Source organism: Berghia stephanieae, chromosome 13 (assembly GCF_034508935.2).
Source record: "Berghia stephanieae isolate SIO BIC M18660-M18661 chromosome 13, UCSD_Bste_1.3, whole genome shotgun sequence".
NCBI lineage: Eukaryota > Metazoa > Mollusca > Gastropoda > Nudibranchia > Aeolidiidae > Berghia > Berghia stephanieae.
In genome coordinates this window covers 6,061,602-6,080,936 of record NC_088372.1, presented here as the reverse complement: position 1 = coordinate 6,080,936, position 19,335 = coordinate 6,061,602, and the positions used below count along the sequence as shown (strand labels likewise).

The 19,335-nt window shown below is 34.7% G+C and overlaps 1 protein-coding gene across 1 annotated transcript in view; it reads right to left on the bottom strand.

Moving 5' to 3' along the window:
• The window catches only part of LOC144958989 (uncharacterized), a 589,046-nt gene that overhangs the window by 423,923 nt on the left and 145,788 nt on the right, over positions 1 to 19,335 (bottom strand). The window contains exons 60-72 of the mRNA XM_078891292.1: positions 18,141 to 18,227; positions 16,375 to 16,440; positions 14,806 to 15,063; positions 12,599 to 12,673; positions 11,005 to 11,234; positions 9,487 to 9,630; positions 7,996 to 8,258; positions 6,413 to 6,599; positions 5,738 to 5,854; positions 4,624 to 4,799; positions 3,603 to 3,697; positions 2,165 to 2,382; positions 1,330 to 1,466 (exon numbers count right to left, since the gene is read on the bottom strand). Coding sequence (XP_078747418.1) covers positions 1,330 to 1,466; positions 2,165 to 2,382; positions 3,603 to 3,697; positions 4,624 to 4,799; positions 5,738 to 5,854; positions 6,413 to 6,599; positions 7,996 to 8,258; positions 9,487 to 9,630; positions 11,005 to 11,234; positions 12,599 to 12,673; positions 14,806 to 15,063; positions 16,375 to 16,440; positions 18,141 to 18,227 — 2,053 coding nt within the window. The remainder of the gene's footprint in view (positions 1 to 1,329; positions 1,467 to 2,164; positions 2,383 to 3,602; positions 3,698 to 4,623; positions 4,800 to 5,737; positions 5,855 to 6,412; positions 6,600 to 7,995; positions 8,259 to 9,486; positions 9,631 to 11,004; positions 11,235 to 12,598; positions 12,674 to 14,805; positions 15,064 to 16,374; positions 16,441 to 18,140; positions 18,228 to 19,335) is intronic.

Here is a 19,335-nt window from a genome sequence, read left to right as displayed (position 1 = left end):
TACATGGTAAAAACCAAGTTTGTGTTTTCGAAGAAACTGGACAAAGATGCTTTCTTGAAGTGACAACACGATAAAATTCCACGTTCTAGTCATTTTGCCTTTTTTTGACCACTAGTTCATTCTGACAAAAGACCCTTATTGAGCTTTTTTTGGCTTTTATATAGCACAATATCTACTAAACGTGCCCAAAGCCCTTTACAGGGGGTCCCTAGCCAACAGAAACACTTGACATGGAGGGCGAGACATGATGCCTTTTAGGCGATATTAACATTTTTTTTCTGGATAAAGACAACGGTGTTAATGGCCGGGTACTCATTTTACATCTGAGTACAGTGAGAGAATGTGAGTAAAGAGACTTTTCCAAGGACTCAACTATGCACCGAGCGAGGCTCGAACCCAGGAGATTCCGATCCGAAAGCGAGTGTCATACCACAAGACCACATTGCCGCTATGAGATGAAATTTCACATCTATAAACATTGGATACTTAGATGTTTGAGAACAGTGATCATATTCAATCTCTCTTTAATTTTAGAAACATATGGCATGCTGCACTGATGGGACGCAGTGCTTGGAAACAGTGCTTTCTGCAGATAGCATTATATATATATATACACACACACATATACACAGACACACACATTTATATATAGATAGTATGCGCTTGGCTAAGAAGCTCACAACATTGCCATCCGGAAGTATAACGGACCAACACACAAAACTATGTGTAACCATGAACATTTATAGTCTGGATAATACAGTTAAGTGAGAATTACTCATAAACTTGGATGGCAAAAAAAAAAAAACAATAACAAAGACCTGAGTGACGTCGACATCATGCTATCTATACAAAAACAAACAATTGGATTCAATGGTCTGATGTCACGTCGCCCAGCAACGGCGAGCAGAGCAGCGTGGTTCTAAACAAAGAAAATCGGTACTTTTTATTCTTCATGCTGGCTAGAACTTTTCATATGTCATGTGATCAGAATGTATAAAAGTCAAAACATGATCATATGATCATTTATAATGATTATTTATATTGTTTTTCCTCTGGATACACTTTTATGCTCGTCGGAGAAATATTTCATAAGGGCGTCGGCCACTGTTCCGATATTTTAGAGCCAGTTACGGGCGCTTAAATGACCTAAATAGTGTCGAAAGCGCCGTTAAACACCTAAAAAAAAAACAAAAAAAAAAAAAAACAGAGCCAGTTACTAAGATACAATGCGTCATTCCGAGGGAAGTGACATCACGAATGTTGAAGCCTACTGGCACGACAATGTTCATATTCACACTGAATTCAAATATCATAATTTCAATGCCATACCTTTGTCCAGTGTACCTCAGGAGATGGCACCCCGCTGATCTGGCAATCAAAGGTGACAGGTTTTCCCTGGGTTGCTCGGGTATCTCTCATCAGGCTCAGGAATTCTGGTGGATTCTCAGCTCCTGGGCCTTCTCCCTCTGTGGAAATGAGAATTGACATTTAATAATAAAAAAAAATTGTTGAGATTTATATAGCGCAATATCCACTAAATGTGCTCAAAGAGAGGAAGAGAGAGAGAGAGAGAGAGAGAGAGAGAGAGAGAGAAAGAAAGAAAGAGAGAGAGAGAGAGAGAGAGAGAAAGAGAGAGAGAGAGAGAGAGAGAGAGAGAGAGAGAGAGAGAGAATAAGTAGGAGTGAAATATCTGTTCAATGTTATAGTTATCATATAACGTTATAACAAGTGTAACTAAATGACAAATTGCCACATTTATGGACAATAAAGATCTATTATTATTATTATTATTATTATTATTATTATTATTATTATTATTATTATTATTATTATTATTATTATTATTATTATTATTATTAAAGCGCTTTACAAGGGGTCCCTGGTCAACAGCAACATTTAACATGTAGGGCGGGTCATAACGCCAATTAGGCGATATTACAATTTTTCGGACAAAGACAACGTTGTTAACGGCCAGGTACTCATTTTACACCTGAGTACGGTGAGAAAATGTGAGTTAAAGAGCCTTTTCCAAGGACTCAATTATGCGCCGAGCGCGAGGCTCGAACCCAGGACCTTCCGATCCGAAAGCGAGTGTCATACAACTAGACCAAATAGCCGCACAGTGGGAGGACCTAAGGTAAGGTCAAAGGTCATTCAGTCTTACCTTCTACTGTGAGCTTGGCCTTGCATTGAATCATGCCAAACTTGTTATAAGCTTTGACCGTGAACAGACCAGCGTCCTCGGGGTAGACCTCTGGGATGTGAAGGCTACTGGTCGTCTCGCTGGTGGAGATTTGGAAATCCCTGGATGGGTGGATCTCGAAACTATCTCTGTACCACGTGATGACGGGTGGGGGAATTCCCTTGAAATTTACCTCAAGGCTGATAAAGAAAAAGTAAACATAAACAAAATTATAAACGACGTATATTTATTTGAAGGTCTGATGACCCAAATTTTGATAGAGCGTCTCATTATTGTAATGGAAATACTCTTAAACCAACACAAAATATTATCTATTACTTCTTCTTCTTCTTTCAGCTTATCCCGCATTTTGCAGGGTTGCCATAATGAATGCCACATCTCCACGCATCCTCGGTTCAGAGCATCATCTTCCTCCAGGCCCCGTTCTTTCATATATCGCCCTTTACCTATCCAACCATCTAATCTTTGGGCATCCCTTTTTCATTTTTCCCGCTACTTGTAATAAGTCCAATACTTTCCTTCCCACGCATTCCCTCTCTCGTCTCTTAATATGACCGAACCATTTCAATCTATCTTCTCTCATCTTTCTTGATACATTCTTCACTTCAGTCAACCTTCGAATTCGTTCATTTCTCACTTTATCTTTTCTTGTCCAACCAAGTGACCATCTCAACATCCTCATTTCTGCCACCTCAACTTCTTTATTTTGTTTCTTTGTCGTAGCTGATGTCTCTTCCATAGAAAATAATATTATCCATTACAACAATGTTAAATCAAGCCCATAATTGGATTCAATAGTCTGGTGTCACGTCGCCCAGCAGCGGCGACCATCTTGGTTCTAAACAAAGAATATCAGTACTTTTTATTCTTCATGTTGGCTAGAACTTTTCATATGTCTTGTGATCAGAATGTATAAAAGTCAAAACATGATCAGATTTATTCTTGTTTTCCTCTGGATACACTTTTATGCTTGTCAGAGAAATATTTCAAAAGGGCGTCCGCCATTGTTCGGATAGTTTAGAGCCAGTTACTAAATAACTCTGCGTCATTTTGGGGGAAGTGACGTCACGACTGTTGAAGCGTATTGCCTTCAGTTATCAGACATTCTTATATGTGCAGGTAGAAAATAGGCGATATGGCCGTAGCTTTATCATAGTAAATACATACTTACTTACTTATCCGAACCAACGACCACCTGAGCTCTAGCCCTTCGGTCTCGTGCCATGACGTAGAAGTTAGACGTCTTTTGTATAAGTTGTTCCAGGTGACTATAAAGTGTGTTACTGATGCTTGGATATGGTGGGAGGAATGTGCATCTCAGGTCTTCAAGAAGTTGATATCATAGTAAATAACATTGTAATACCTTTAGATATTTGAAAAAAATATATTTGAAACTCACGTGATAGACTTTCCTTCTGGGACTCGAACTGGCCTTAGAGGTTTGGTAAAGACCGGAGGCTCGCCACGCTGTAAGGTAATTTGTTGCTTGACCACCTGGACGAGTAAAAACGATAAATAATATAAAACATTTGTGTCATATGCGGCTATGTCGTCTAGTGGTATGACACTCACTTTCGGATCGGATGGTCCTGGATTCGAGCCTCGCGCTCGGCGCATAGTTGAGTCCTTGGAAAAGGCTCTTAACTCACTTTCTCTCACCGTACTCAGGTGTAAAATGAGTACCTGACTGTTAACAGCGTTGTCTTTGTCCGAAAAATGGTAATATCGCCTAACAGGCGTCATGTCCCGTCCTACATGTTAAATGTTGCTGTTGACCAGGACCCCTTGTAAAGCGCTTTGAGCACATTTAGTGGATATTGCGCTATATAAAGTTCAATTTTTTTAAAGCTCATATATATATATATTTAACTTGACACGAAGTTATTTGGTTGTTAATAAATACACAAATATTTACAATGACAATGAAAAATGTAGATATTCTACATTGTGTGCAAGGAATAAAAGCCAATTTTAAAAAATGCCGATTGGATTCAATAGTCTGATGTCACGTCGCCCAGCAACGGCGGTCATCGTGGTTCTAAACAAAGAAAATCGTTACTTTTTATTCCTCATGCTGACTAGAACTTTTCATATGTCTTGTGATCAGAATGTGTAAAAGTCAAAACATGATCAGATTTATAATGTTTTTTTCCCCTCTGGATACACTTTTATGCTCATCGGAGAAATATTTCTTAAGGGCATCCACCATTTTCGATAGTTTACAGCCAGTTACTAAGTTACCATGCGTCATTACGAGGGAAGTGACGTTACGACTGTTGAAGCGTATTACTCATATTTAAATTACAAGAAAACAAAACTACAGTAAAATAAACAAAAGATCCAGAAAGAAAGGGCAAAGGGTACTTTAAAAACAAAAATCAGCATAAAGCTACCCCCCCCCCCACCCAAAGAATTCTTACCTGTGTCTCTTGCTGAGGGGCGACAGCCTTTTCAATAGGTACAATCCTTTCAACGTGGACAGGCTCGGACACAACAGCGCCATCTTTGTGCCTGAGTTGGGTGTGGACACTGATGTATTGCTGTTCGGCCATGACCACGGCGTTGTCTCTTTGGATACGGATGTTCATGTCGGAGGCTTTGGAATAGGTGAATAATAATAATAATAATAATAATAATAATAATAATAATAATAATAATAATAATAATAATAATAATAATAATAATAATAATAATAATAATAATAAGCATATTTATATAACGCCTTTCGTCGAAACCCAAAGCGCTTTTTAAAAAAACAAAAAAAACAAAACAAAACAAAACAAAACAACAAAAAAAAAAAACAAAACAATTCAACCAAGGTATCAAAACAATTATGAGCATAAAAGGGCATCAATACATCATCAATATAAATGTCACAAACAATACATTTAAAATTCAATTAAGTAAATATTTCCGGAAAAGATGTGTTTTCAGGGCTTTTTTGAAAATGTTTATTGGGAACCACCTGAGCGAACCAGAAGCAGAGGCAGGCAGAATAAAACCTACATTGACTGTCTGCTAGATGACACAGGAATGGACAACACCCGGGAGCTGCGTACGCTTATGGAGGACAGGACAGAATGGCGAAGACTTGTGGCTCATGTTGGGCGCCCCAAGGGGCGGCCTAAGTAAGTAAGTTATTGAGCTCGAAAATCTCACAGATTGAGGGAGATCATTCCAAATCGTGGGTCCGAATTTCATAAGAGACCTATCGCCAAAATACTTAAGTTTAGTTTTAGGTGATGCTAACAATTTTGAATCGTGGGATCTAAGATTTCTCAGAGGTACGTATGGTTGGAGTAAGTGTTGAATGTAAAGAGGGACAGAAGGGTCAAATACACAAAAGCAGATAAGGGCTATTTTATATTCAATTCTAGCCCGGACTGGCCTACATGTTAAATGTTGCTGTTGACCAGGGACCCCTTGTAAAGCGCTTTGAGCACATTTAGTGGATATTGCGCTATATAAAGCTCAATTTTTAATAATTTTTTTAAAATACAGAAGGCACAGTCTAAATAAAGATAAAAAACTTACTTTCTTGTTTCTGACGGAGTTCGTAATCGGTGAATTTGGTTCTCTTTAGAGCTTGATCCAACTCAATAGTGCGAACCTCGAGCTTCTTTCTCCTTTCAGCCTCAATTGTAAACTCCTCTGTTATGAATTAGAGGTAAAAAAACACACACACAAATGCTACTGAAACCTTACTGTACAAGTAATAATATTCGAGAAAAACAACAACTTTAAAAATTAATTTCAGAATAATATACATCCTGTCTGTAAAAAACACACAAATGCTACTGAAACCTTACTGTACAGGTATTTATATTCGAAAACAAAACAAAACAAACAACTTTAAAAATTAATTTCAGAATAATATTCATCCTGTCTACAACTGAAAACAGTTCAAAGATTCAACAAAACTGTGCATGTATACTACAATTTGGCTCCCACTGGGTAAATTGCTAATGTCATTTTTTTCAGCTGATGAATCTCACAGATTTATTTTGAATTCTCTGTATATTGTTACATCGATCATATTACATAATTTTATCCAGAGTTTTTCATGTCATTTGCTTATATAGTTGTAAAAAATAATTTTTTAAATGTCAATTGAGTACATAAATATAGAGACTTGTTTTTGAAATTTATTTACAAAGATTGCATTTTCATATGATTTGATTATATAATTATACGGGTCAAATGTTATACCTTTTGGAGCTTTCTTCAGTCTGTCCTTAGGATCTTCCTTGGGCGAGACAGAAAGAGTGGTGGTCAACTCCTCCTCTCCTTCTGCATTCTTGGCCACAACACGGATGAGTCCACTGTCATATTCCCGACATCTGGGAATCTCCAAATGGTGCATCATGCCGTCATAGGTTACCTTGTAGCGTGAACTCTAGAGAAGATTTAAAAAAAAAAAAGAAAGTAAAAAATAAATCTTGTTCAATGTCATTACTTTCATTGACCATTAGAGTCCAGAATAAACAAATGAATTGACAGACCTGCCAACCCTTCACATTCCAAAAGTGGAATCAGAACGCCTAAAAATAGGAATTTGAGACAAAAAATAGGAATTTGAGATAAGAAATAGGAATTTACACAAAAAATAGGAATTTTACCTTTTAACCTCCCCCCTCCCCCTTCCCTTCGCTCTTTTTTTTATTCTTACCATTATCATCATGTTTGAAAATCGTAATTTTAGAAACAATGGCGGAATAGTGGAAAAAGGAAGAGTGAAATTAGGAATGACTCTGCCAGAAGCGGAAGTAGGGTTGGCAGGTCTGGAATTGGTAACATTGGCAAGACACACACACAAGCTATTGTCATTATCAAAATGGTATAAAAATCCCCATACACACACTGTTTCAATATAGAACACACCAGTAAAAAATAAAATAAAAAATAAAAAATTTTTTTTATTTGTTTTCCACGTTAAATTGTGTATTGTTGTGCTGACGAAGGGTTTGTACCCGAAACGCCCATTGTCTGTTTTGTTCCCATACGAAGCCTCTCCATTTTCACTCTTTCGTTAGCATCCTTCCTGAACATATATAGTTTATTTTCTCATATATACATAACTTTAAGATAATAAAACCCCCTTCAATGTTGATCAACCATGAAAGGATATTCAATGACTACCAGATTGGTTCAGTGCAAGTTTGTCCAAAGAATGTGATCATCTTTAACACTCTCTCTCCTTCCGATTATTTTCATTTTTTTCCCCACCCAAATGGCAGGCTTACCCAGCAGGAAAAAAAAACGATTTTTAAACTCAAACAAGCTCTCTACAAAATAACTTTATGATCTTATTAATTAAACAATGATTATTCTTCAAAGTTTATGATATACAAAATAAATTTGAATTAGAAAAATGTAAATGCTGACGATTGTGCTGCAGGTGAAAAGGAGAGGGTTAACTCACTCAAGCCTAGAGATTTTTGCTACTTTTCATAATTGAAAAAAAATGTATTGAAATGAGCATATATATAGATATGTAGTTATATTCAACTATGATTAACATGTAAAAATGAAAAAAAAAAACAAACATTAGCTTTGATATCATGCCTATAATTTGTCACAGAAAAATATAATAAATAGGCATGGGGTAAATGTAAACCCGGGTAAACTACGGATATAGTCGGTGTTAGGGTTGAGTGAGTTAATTAAACAAAGATCATTCTTCAAAGTTTATGATGTACAAAATAAAGTTGAATAAGAAAAATTTACAATGCTGACGATTTTGCTGCAGGTGGTAAGGAGAGGGTTGACATTTAGTTCACAAAACAACTCACTCCAACAATGAGAATTCCATTGATCCACCAGTTGACTCGGGGTCGTGGGTATCCGCTGACTTTGACCAGGAATTTAGCGGGTTCCCCTTCCACCGTCTGGACAGGCTCGGGCTTTAGGTCGATGGATGGCGGAGTCCTCGTCTGAGGCTCTTCAATGGTCTTCTCCTCCAGTTCAGCATGGCCTCTCCATTGTGCTTCCATTTCCTGGAGTCGGATTGCACTGTCGCCGGGTAACTGGGTGTCCATGATGATGGAACGCAAAGCTGGAGAAATGGAGTATGTGTAATGTCATCATTATTATAATATGGAATGAAAACAAAAATATTGAATTTTTTGTGCATTTCCATAGTTATGTACTCACGCAGCACAAATTTTATATGATCTTCTTCTTCTTCTTCTTTCAGCTTATCCCGCATTTTGCAGGGTTGCCATAATGAATGCCATATCTCTATGCATGGATGATGTAATGTCATCATCATTATATCGAATGAAAGCAAAAATATCGAAAAAGGGCGAATGAATTTTTTGGTCATTTTCATAGTTATGTACTCATTGAAATCGGTCTTGTTTTCAACATTTAATTAAATGAGTAACAATGTGAAATTGAATGTAAGCTTCAATTTAATATACGAAAACAGATAAAATGGACGTTTTGGGTTTTTTCCCTTCATCAGAAAAACAGGATGAATGAAACACTACAGACGAATGAGATAATCAGGTAGTGGCGTTGTTAAGATGAATACACAAAAACATTGATGGGCAGGAAATAGTACCTATCCTCCTTTGTAAGGTATTGTTCTATTTTAATTCGTGCTTCCTTACAAAGGACATCAAGAAACAGGACTATCTATGACCAGCGCTACAACTAAACACTAAGAGGTACACGTATTCCTATACAAAAATTCCAAGAAGGAAAAATCAATTATCTTTATATATTTAAAACAGAAGAGTAAAAAATATAGATAAGTAATCATCAGAAAATAAATGTAAAAACATTAGAAAAAGAGAAAAGATATATTTGCAATAGGTTTCTTGTAAAGTTCTTTGAGCACAGTTAGTGGATATTCATCATCATCATCATTGCCTTTTTCACCCTGGGTCAGGGTATAGGCCACAGACAAAGTTTCCATCCTTTTCTATCCCGAGCTAACTTATTTTTATCTCATTCCAGGTCTTACCACTTCTCTGTATATTGGTCGCCCAAGCTAAAAAAAAAAAAAAAGGATTTGGTTTGTCCGTCTGCGTTTCTGTAACGGTTTGAGGGGGCGTTAACCCTTTGCAAACCCCCAACCTGGAGGACCAGGTGACTCAAAGATGGGGGACTCACACACCATTAGTCGCCTTTTACGACACGCTGGCTTGGCGTTGGGCTATTCTTGACCCTCTCAGTTGAGGGACACCGGACACCACACGGGGATTAGTGGATATTGCGCTATATAAATGCTCTAGTATTTTTTTAGTTTCGTAAGTTTCATAAGGGAGACTACTTACGTCTGCAAGTGATGGTGGCCGAGGTGGATGTTTGTCCATAGTCATTGGTGGCACGACATTCGTATACACCTGAGTCCTCGGCATACACCCACATGATGTCAAGGGTCACGAAGCCAAAGTCGTAGGTTGGACGGTATCGGGTGCCTGGGCAAAACATTTCATCATAAAACAGGTCAGTTTATTTTTAAGGGGGGGGGGGGGGAGCAACACTAAAAATGATGAATTTTGACCCAGTTTGCTAAAATTAGATTTTGGTGGGATGTTGTCATGTGACCATTTGTCTGCATAAAAAATTGCATGAGAACTTCATCTTCAGTTTTTTTCTACTCAAAATAAGGTATTTTGTGATCCATAGTATGGTTAAATCCTGCCCATTTTTACTTTCAGTGGACTGATTTCATGAAAGAATATCAATTAATTGATTTCACTATTAGGTGTGTTATTTCTTTTTTTTTTTTTAATTCACAAATGTTGTTATATTAAGTTGTTTCCACAATTAAATGCTGTCAACAAAAATGAATATAACAGCTTCAAAAAAAAAAAAAAAAACCAAACACGGAACGTTTCGGGCTCAAAACCCTTCTTCAGCCAACAACAAAAAACAATAAACACATAAATGCATTGCTAAATTCCATATGCCTTTAGCCTGCTTTTCAATGCCTCCAGGGATTCTGAATTTCTAATCTCAAAAGGTAATTCATTCCAAACGGAGAGACCAGATGATGAAAAAGCTATTTCAGTTAACTTTATCAATAGGTATTACTTGCAATTGGAAAAATAATTTAATTTATAAACCAACAGCAGATGATGTAACATTTAATAAATATATGTATATTTCTTTGTACGTCAAATGACGTCAATGATCGCCTATTTTGGATTACTTCAGCTCAAATCGTGGGCCATAAACAGGAAATGACGTCCATTGGTCTATTTTGGATTACTTCAGCTCAAATCGTGGGCCATAAACAGGAAATGACGTCCATTGGTCTATTTTGGATTACTTCAGCTCAAATCGTGGGCCATAAACAGGAAATGACGTACATTGGTCTATTTTGGATTACTTCAGCTCAAATTATGGCCCATAAACAGGAAATGACGTCACTGTTTGATTTAGTCCCCGTCAGTCAAACAACAGTCTTATCAAAAGTCTTGTCGAAAAACCAACTGTCGCTTAAAGCTCTATAACAAAACCAGGCCTAATATTTCGAATCACTAATTCAGCGACCAAATATGTGACCCTTCGCCTCAAAACGGTATTAAGTCGGGTTGGTTAAGATGTTGAAAATTGAATTTATAGCCAGAAATATCAGACTTGTGTTGAGTTTGTATGTTTTATTGAGGAGAATGGATACCATATTTTAGGGAGCTAATACCAACAGTTTATATTTTTGACCAGTTTTAACATTAAATTCAGCTTTTAAGCATCTGGTTCGTTCCGACATAATGCCGTTTTGAGACGATAGGTCACATATTCATGTAGTTTTATAACTAAGATTTTATATTAGTTTCCATCCTTACCGTGATGCATCGGTTCTCCGTCCTTGAACCATTCCACCGTCATGGTAGGGTCTCCCAAAGGCAGAAGCTTGCAGTCGAAATGAGCAGCGTCATTCTCTACAAGACTCAGGTCGTTGAGGCCAGTCTTGAACACGGGAGGCTTGTGGGTATCGGGATGATAGAGGTCTTCAATGGGCGGAGCTTCGCCCTCCCTACGGATGTGTTCTCTCACAGCACTCTGCTGGTCTTCTCTGTGATGGCGTGTAATGATAAGAAAGTGATGTCATGTCATGAAAACTGTATTATCGTAGAGTAAGAGTTAAAATGGTTCCACACATTAATTTTAACGAGAAGTTTAAGATTATGAAAATAAAGGTGAAAATTTGTTTTCATAAATAGATGAAATTGTCTTAGCATGTTATGCAAATGGGTTAATAAAGCATTATTTTTTTAGTGTCATTTAATTGCAATTTGTTTTGATGAAAATATTGAATGTCGTGGATAAGTTGAATTCGATACATATAGGCTGTTTTTAAATGTTGTAAGTTGTTAAAGAATACACGTTATAACAACCCTGTAAATAGTATTTACATATTGCCATGGCGATTAAGCAATTATATTTTTTGGTCACCTGTTTTCAGTTTTTTTTAAAGAGAAAGGGGCGTGGGGGGGGGGGGGGTGATGATATCACATAAAAGGCGAGATATTTTCAGATCTAATGTAAAGATCAAGGAAAACATTATATATAAAAGATTTTATAAAGAGGATATATGTATTTTGCAAATGCATGCAATTTTCTCAGTCAAGTAAATATATTAATTGATTCATATATAAAGTGATTTTACACAATAAAGTGTATATTTCAACTCATAGGAAATTTGTCTTTATATATGTAGATGAGTCATAACATTAAGAAAATAAGGAGTTTTTCGAAGCAAGGTCAGCAAATCTGAGAAATACGCATTCAAGGCTATTAAGAAAAAGTCAACATTTCTAAAATAAAAGCATTCAAACACAACGTTGATAAAAGGCATTATAAAGTTAACTAAAGCATTTCATGCATTTTAAACCACATTTGGTCCACAAGAACCGAAGTTTCTTATATTTTCATTCAAGATAAAACAAACAAATTGCAGAGGGAATGTCTAACATATCATTATCTAAAAAAAATAATTAAAATAAAATAATTCATAATTAAAAAAACAAAACAAAAAAAAACCAAAACAAAACAATGGGAAATACAAACTAAAATCATAAATGATAAAACGTGGATGTTAGATTCCGAGAGAGTCAAATTAAAATCAATTGTTAGTTTTTGTGCTTTTTTCCTTCAAATAGTTGCATAATAAAATCAAATTGATGTGCATCTGTGTCCCTCTTGGTTTGGTGGTGCTGAAAACAAAAGTCCATTCTCCACAAGTATAAATGAAAGAACAACGAAAAAAAAAACCCAACAAAACAAACGAAAGTAGACTTGAGTTCACGTGACATCCAATCATAGAACCGTTCACCATCCTAGCGGTTTGTGTTAATTGTTCAAAGCATGTTCAAAGCTTGGCGTTAACTCCACATGTTATTCAATATCATTTCCCACACAAACGTTAAAAATAACAACCTTAGTTTAGACATGAGTTCAATGGAAGCGACAGAAATCTTGCGAGGCATTTCTTCTCTTGGGGTTTCGTCAGGGCTGAAATAGGCAGGATAGTGATAGTCCAAAAAATGTTTCACAAATATTTCGCTGAAATTAATTCTATTTGACATACACTCCAAACACTTATCCCTTAACCCTGTGACTGTCAACACAAACATTTTATATTCCCAAACTATAACAAATCGTGACTTTCAGCAAGACCAGATATAACTTTTGTTCGTATCGCTTAGGCAGTAAAAAGCTAGTTCTTGACACAAACACATTAGCAAATGTAAATCTAAAAAGAAATTTGACTTTATAACAGTTCTGTAAGCCGGTTTTCAAGACGATTTTCACATCACGTCATTTTGACTTTAGATTTATTCTGATCTGTTATTTAAAAATAAGACATGAATCTTAATATATCTACTAGAAAGTTGTTGTTTTTTCTTCTTTGTGTTGACCAATTATTACTTTTGTCCAACAGAGTTTTTGGATTAATGTTTTGGAGTGTATCTAGTTTGCATGAAAACTAGGCTTCAAATAAGTTACAGACGAGGCAGCAAAATGGTTCTGAGATTGACATGCGTTTTAAGACCTTGATAAATATTTATATTATCTACAACATAATCATAGACAGAAAGGTATTTGAAATAAATAAATATATTATATTATACTACTATATCAGCTTTAATTGAAATTGCAATGCAAGGTTACCATGGTTACAAATTTGTTTATGACATCCATGCAATGTTTTTTGTTTTAAGGACTGCAATAGCAAAGCTGTCACTTAAATGAGTTCTTTCGGTTTTTGGTCAGAGTTTGTTTGTTAAACTTGTATCAATAAAAATTATCATTCTTTCTGTTTTCTCTTATTCAGTGCATGCATTTATATGGGGAATGAGATTAGCGGAAGAGTAGCGTGCCTTGATTGGACGTCACCCATAGTCTGTGACGTCACCGGCGGAAAAGTTATTAGAGAGAGAACGTCATGTGCACAACCAACATGACGTTCTCTCTCTAATAACTCTTCCGCCGGTGACGTCACAGACTATGGGTGACGTCCAATCAAGGGACGCTACTCTTCCGCTAATCTCATTCCCTATACGGCAGATAGAGAAGGTAAATATCAAGAACAAAAAAAAAGAAGAGCTTATTATGAAACTGTAAAAGCGATACAAACGCTTCTATTAGACAGACTATCTACCAAAGCAGTTGCACCTCAGCAGTAAAACCGCAATGTGTTTAACAAATTTACGAATCCGTTTAGAAGCCAGAAAAAAAAAAGTAAAAATATAAGTATTCGTGGACTATTTATAAAATGTAACTCAGATGGCAGCAAGGCTCATAGTGGGGGGGGGGGGGGGGGTGTTTACTTGTTTTTTTTTTTAACTTTCGAAACAAGAATAATTTGCATAACAGTGACTACCTTAGGATTCATATGTGGCCGATTGTATCAAAATGGTTTTATGTAAGGGCAAACATGATGCTTACGATGAAGACATTATATAGTATGGTTAATGTAGTCAAATTGACACTATACTGCTAGAATGTTACGGACTGTAAACATGTAATGTATAAAGTGAATATAAATTGAATATAACAGATTAGATAAATAACAAAATACCATACACGGAACATTTCGGGGTCAAAACCCTGTTTCAGGCAAAAAACAAACAAACAAAAAACAATAAAAACATTAATACACATTACTTAAAATCAAGGTCTGGGTTTTAAGTAATGTTTTAATGTTCTTATTGTGTTTGTTTTTGGCTGAAGAAGGGTTGTGAGACCGAAACGTTCAAAGCATGTTACTTTGTTATTTTTTTCGAAGCTGTCAACTTTCATTTTTATCCATATGTATAATAAAGAGAATTTGAATCAAGTTCAAGGCCTTCATTCAGGGGAGTGAACTTCGTTTTTTAAACGGCAACCCCCCCCCCCTCCCCCCAAACAAATTAAACCAAAGAAAAAACCCAACAAATGTCTTTTATCCTTCTTTACTTTATATTAAATGTAATTTATCCAGTCCACCCCTTCATAATTCCATACTGACGAGCTAGGCCACAGTTTTTTTTTTAGGTTTTCATAAGCACTAACAATATATAATATAATATCATTATCATAAACAAACAAACAACTAATGAGGGTAAAAGCACTGCAAGTCCAGGCATCAAACTGTCTCAGACCTGTGTTCGAGATAGCTGGTCATCAACGGAACGTCTATCTGTGTAGGAGACAACTGTCTCGGGGGTTCCTGTCTCAGAACGATGGGTTTGGTTTCCGGTGGAGTCGGTGGTTTTCGCACCCTAACCCTCACTGGGGCTGGGGCTGGGGCTGGGGCGACCGCTACTGGAGCAGCTGCGGTTGGTGTGATCTGCATTTGGGTGACAGCTCTTGTAGGAGCTGCTGGTTTGTGTGGTGGAGGCGGTGGTGGGATTGGCTCGCTGTGTGGACAATTAAACCATTTTGATTCAAATTCATATAATATTCGACATTCATATAAATATTTTTGATAACATATACCTATAAAAAAAAATGAAAAAAAGTAAAAATAAAAGTAACTTATTTGACCTTGCTGTGAATTCAAAACATCTATTTGCACCTAATGGTATAATATACTGAAATGATGTTGGAGGTACTGAGATGCAGACAATATAACGTTAAATAAAACATACTTTTGAAATTTCATTCTTATATTGTATTCATTCCAATTGAATTACGCTTCACAATACATCGATGAGAATACAATAATTCAAAGGCCAGTAAAATTATGCCAAATTCTGAAAAAGGGAAATCATTGTTTCCTCTTTTGAACGAACAAACAATAATGTTTTAAATATAACACGTTTTTTCTTCTTCTTCAAAATGAGTTACTGTTGACATTGTTTGAAACATAACTTATGCAATTGTTAATCACGTACAAAAAGTCTGGTAAAATTGATTTCTAAGATCTATTTAAAAGATAAATTACAACAACGGAATAAAAGGGGGGAAGGGTGGTACAGAACTAAAAGATAAAAGCTTTTTAAAAAATCAACATGATTATAAAAGGAGAAGTAGAAAACACAAAGGCTGCAGTTTTTAAAAATACTCAGATAGAGCTTAAACTTGATATGACTGAGTCCTGCTCATTTGCAATCTTGAATCGATTAAATCAATCTCTATAGTAAACAAACAGAAATAATTTGTTTTGACATCAAGATGTGTTTGAAAACGAGAAAAAAATTTGGTAAGAGAGAGGGGAGTCTAGAGAAAAAAAATCCTGAAAATAATAAACTAAATTCATGGAAGAAAAACGATTCATCTCTATTTTACAAGATGAAATTATTTTTTAAAAACGGTGTCTAACATAAGACTTAATAAATAACAATGTGAAATTGAATGTAAGCTTCAATTTGATATCTGAAAACAGATAAATTGGACGTTTCGGGTTTCCCCTTTATCAAGAAAACAGGATGAATGAAACACTACAGACGAATGAGATAATGTAGTGAACGCCACTACCACATTATCTCATTCGTCTGTAGTGTATCATTCATCATGTTTTGTTGATAAAGGGAAAAATCCGAAATGTCCATTTTATCTCTTTTCGTATATCAAATCGAAGTTTATATTCAATTACAAATTGTTATTAATTTCTTCGAGCTTCGAGCAGCAACATTTACATATAACATTAAGACTTATAAAATGGCAGAAAAGAGGATTGTGAAAGCAAGAAGAATCACTGGGCAAATCGCATGCAAGATGCAAATCACCTCGGTGGCTTCACAAAGATGTGTGCCTTCTTGGGCTCAGCCTTGGGTGTTGGTGCTTTGACAGGCCTGGTGTGGAGGTGAACGGTGTAAGCATGGTATTATGTTTATCATATTCATCATACATTCATTCACATGTGAGGTAATACAGTACAATACGTAGACAATAAATGTCACAGTGATGACTGACATAATCAGTCGGATGGTGAAAAGATTTGAACTGAGGTATTTGTCAAGTTTAGTTGGAAGGTCAATTTTTATCAAAAATGTGATCTATTATTATTATTATTATTATTATTATATTATTATTATTATTATTATTATTATTATTATATTATTATTATTATTATTATTATTATTATTATTATTAATAATAATAATAATAATAATAATAATAATAATAATAATAATAATAATAATAATAATAATAATAATAATAATAATAATAATAATAATAATAATAACTCCATATTGGCATAGAAATGATAGTTTTCAGTACGATTTGTTAGTAGCTAAATTCGTGTTTTGTGCTTTGTGGACTGTGACATAGAAAATATCCTTCACCAAAACATTAAATATACAATAGACAATATTATCGTAGATGTCAATGTGTGAGAATCATGTTGGTACTTAGTCAAAGAAAAGAAAGAATATAGTATAATATGTATTTTATAATCTGAAATAGATATATTTATCATACTAAATTTAAAAACTTTTCATTTGATAATAAAAAATCTTTTAATGTCGCAAAGTGATATCATGAAGAGGGTGGAAATTAGTTTCAGGAATAAGGAGGGCTTGGGTTTGTAATTTCGCTAGTCTAAAATTAACTCTCCTTAACCCCCCCCCCTCTCCACAATAAAATTTAAAAAATAATAATTACAAGACTTATAGGAGACTAAGAATATAAAACATACGTTTATCACGGCCAAGCTACTTCATTGACAACTAAGTATAAGATCTCTCTATCTTATAAACGTCTCTAACACCCATGTGATAATAGAACGTTGTCTTATGATAGGAACGAAACACAAATTGCATTATGTACATTGCTAGATATTAAACAATGTCCAATTATATTTCAAACGAGATCTAATTTTAAGAAAAAAATAGATATAGATCAAATGGCAGCTTCTAAAAAACAAACAAGAAAACAAACAAACAAACAAACAAACACCCCAAAACAACAACAACAACGCAACATAAAATAAGCATCCAAAAACAACACTATGCAAATAACTGAAACAAACATTATTGTAGCTAGTATGTTCATTCACATGAATTTACCTTTAAGAAAAAAAAGATATGCTGGCAGCTTAGACAACAATAAAAACAAAAAACATACTCCCTCCCCCTCCAAAAAAACAAAAACAAACCAACAACACACACACACACACACACACAAAAACAAGTGTGTCAAATGAAAACATATAATTGTAGCTTCTATGTTCAATTTTAGTCATATGTAACATATTCTTGCAGTGTAGTATAGTATTACATTCAATTTATCTTCATGTTTCCTGTGGAATTATCTTTAAAATACAACGGATATATTCGTCGCTGGTATATATATATATATATATATATATATATATATATATATATATATATATATATATATATATAAATATAAATATATATATATATATATATACATATATATATATATATATATATATATATATATATATATATATATATATATATATATATATATATATATATAAATAGATAAAGCACGACGATTATTGTCAACATTTTTTTCTCACCTATACTCTTTCTCCTTGGGCTTCAGGGTCACAACCAACTCAACGGGCTTCAGTCCAGATTTGGGCCCTGTAGCCAAGGGGGTTGCTCTGGTGGGGTGGAAATAAATAATAATAATGATGATGATGATGATAATAATAATAATAATAATAATATAATAATAATAATAATAATAATAATAATAATAATAATAATAATAATAATAATAATAATAATAATAGATCTATATTGTCCACAAATATGGCAATTTGTCATTTAGTTACAATTGTTATAACTTTATATGATAACTGTAACATTGAACATATATTTCACTCCTACGTATTCTCTCTCTCTCTCTCTCTCTCTCTCTCTCTCTCTCTCTCTCTCTCTCTCTCTCTCTCCCTCTCTCTCTCTCTTCCTCTCATTCTTTCACGCGTGCGATATACACATTTCATTCAGTCAACCAGTCAAAGAATGAATTTATATCAAATAAATACAAGCCATTTAGATATTTTTGATACATTTTTGTCATAACCACTGCGTTGATACATCTATCTCGTAGTAATATTATCTTAACTCAAAAAAGAATGTCCTCTTTAGTTCTTTTAACTTGCAATTTAATAATATTATGATTGTGTTGGTTTTATTCATTAGTAATTATGTTTGGATTTTAATTCTGTATTAGCAAACTGTCTAAACAAATTTTGAATTTTGAATCTCAAATCTTTTTTCATTCAGCAAACATGATATAAGATTTTAAAAAACTGAACAAGTATATATGAACTGTGTCAGAAAAAGCAAGGAAAATACAAGAAGAAAAAAAAACCATCCCAAAAAAATCAGTCGACCTCGACTGGGGATCGAACCTCAGACCTTCTGGTTACCTGGTCGAGGTGGACTGATTTTTTTGGGATGTTTGTGTTTCTTGCTTTGTCTGTCACCTGTTCATCAACACTTGTTTAGTTCTTTATCTTACACCGGTGCCTGCTCCAGAATTTCTTACTTATTTAAACATGATCTAAGATTGATGCAAAAATGTAAGATGCCAAGTTATTTGACTGAAGTTAACTGTTCAATATATGTGACCCTTCGCCTCAAAACGGTATTAAGTCGTGTTGGTTAAGATGTTAAAAATTGAATTTATAGCCAGAAATATCAGACTTGTGTTGAGTTTGTTTGTTTTATTGAGGAGAATGGATACCATATTTTAGGGTGATA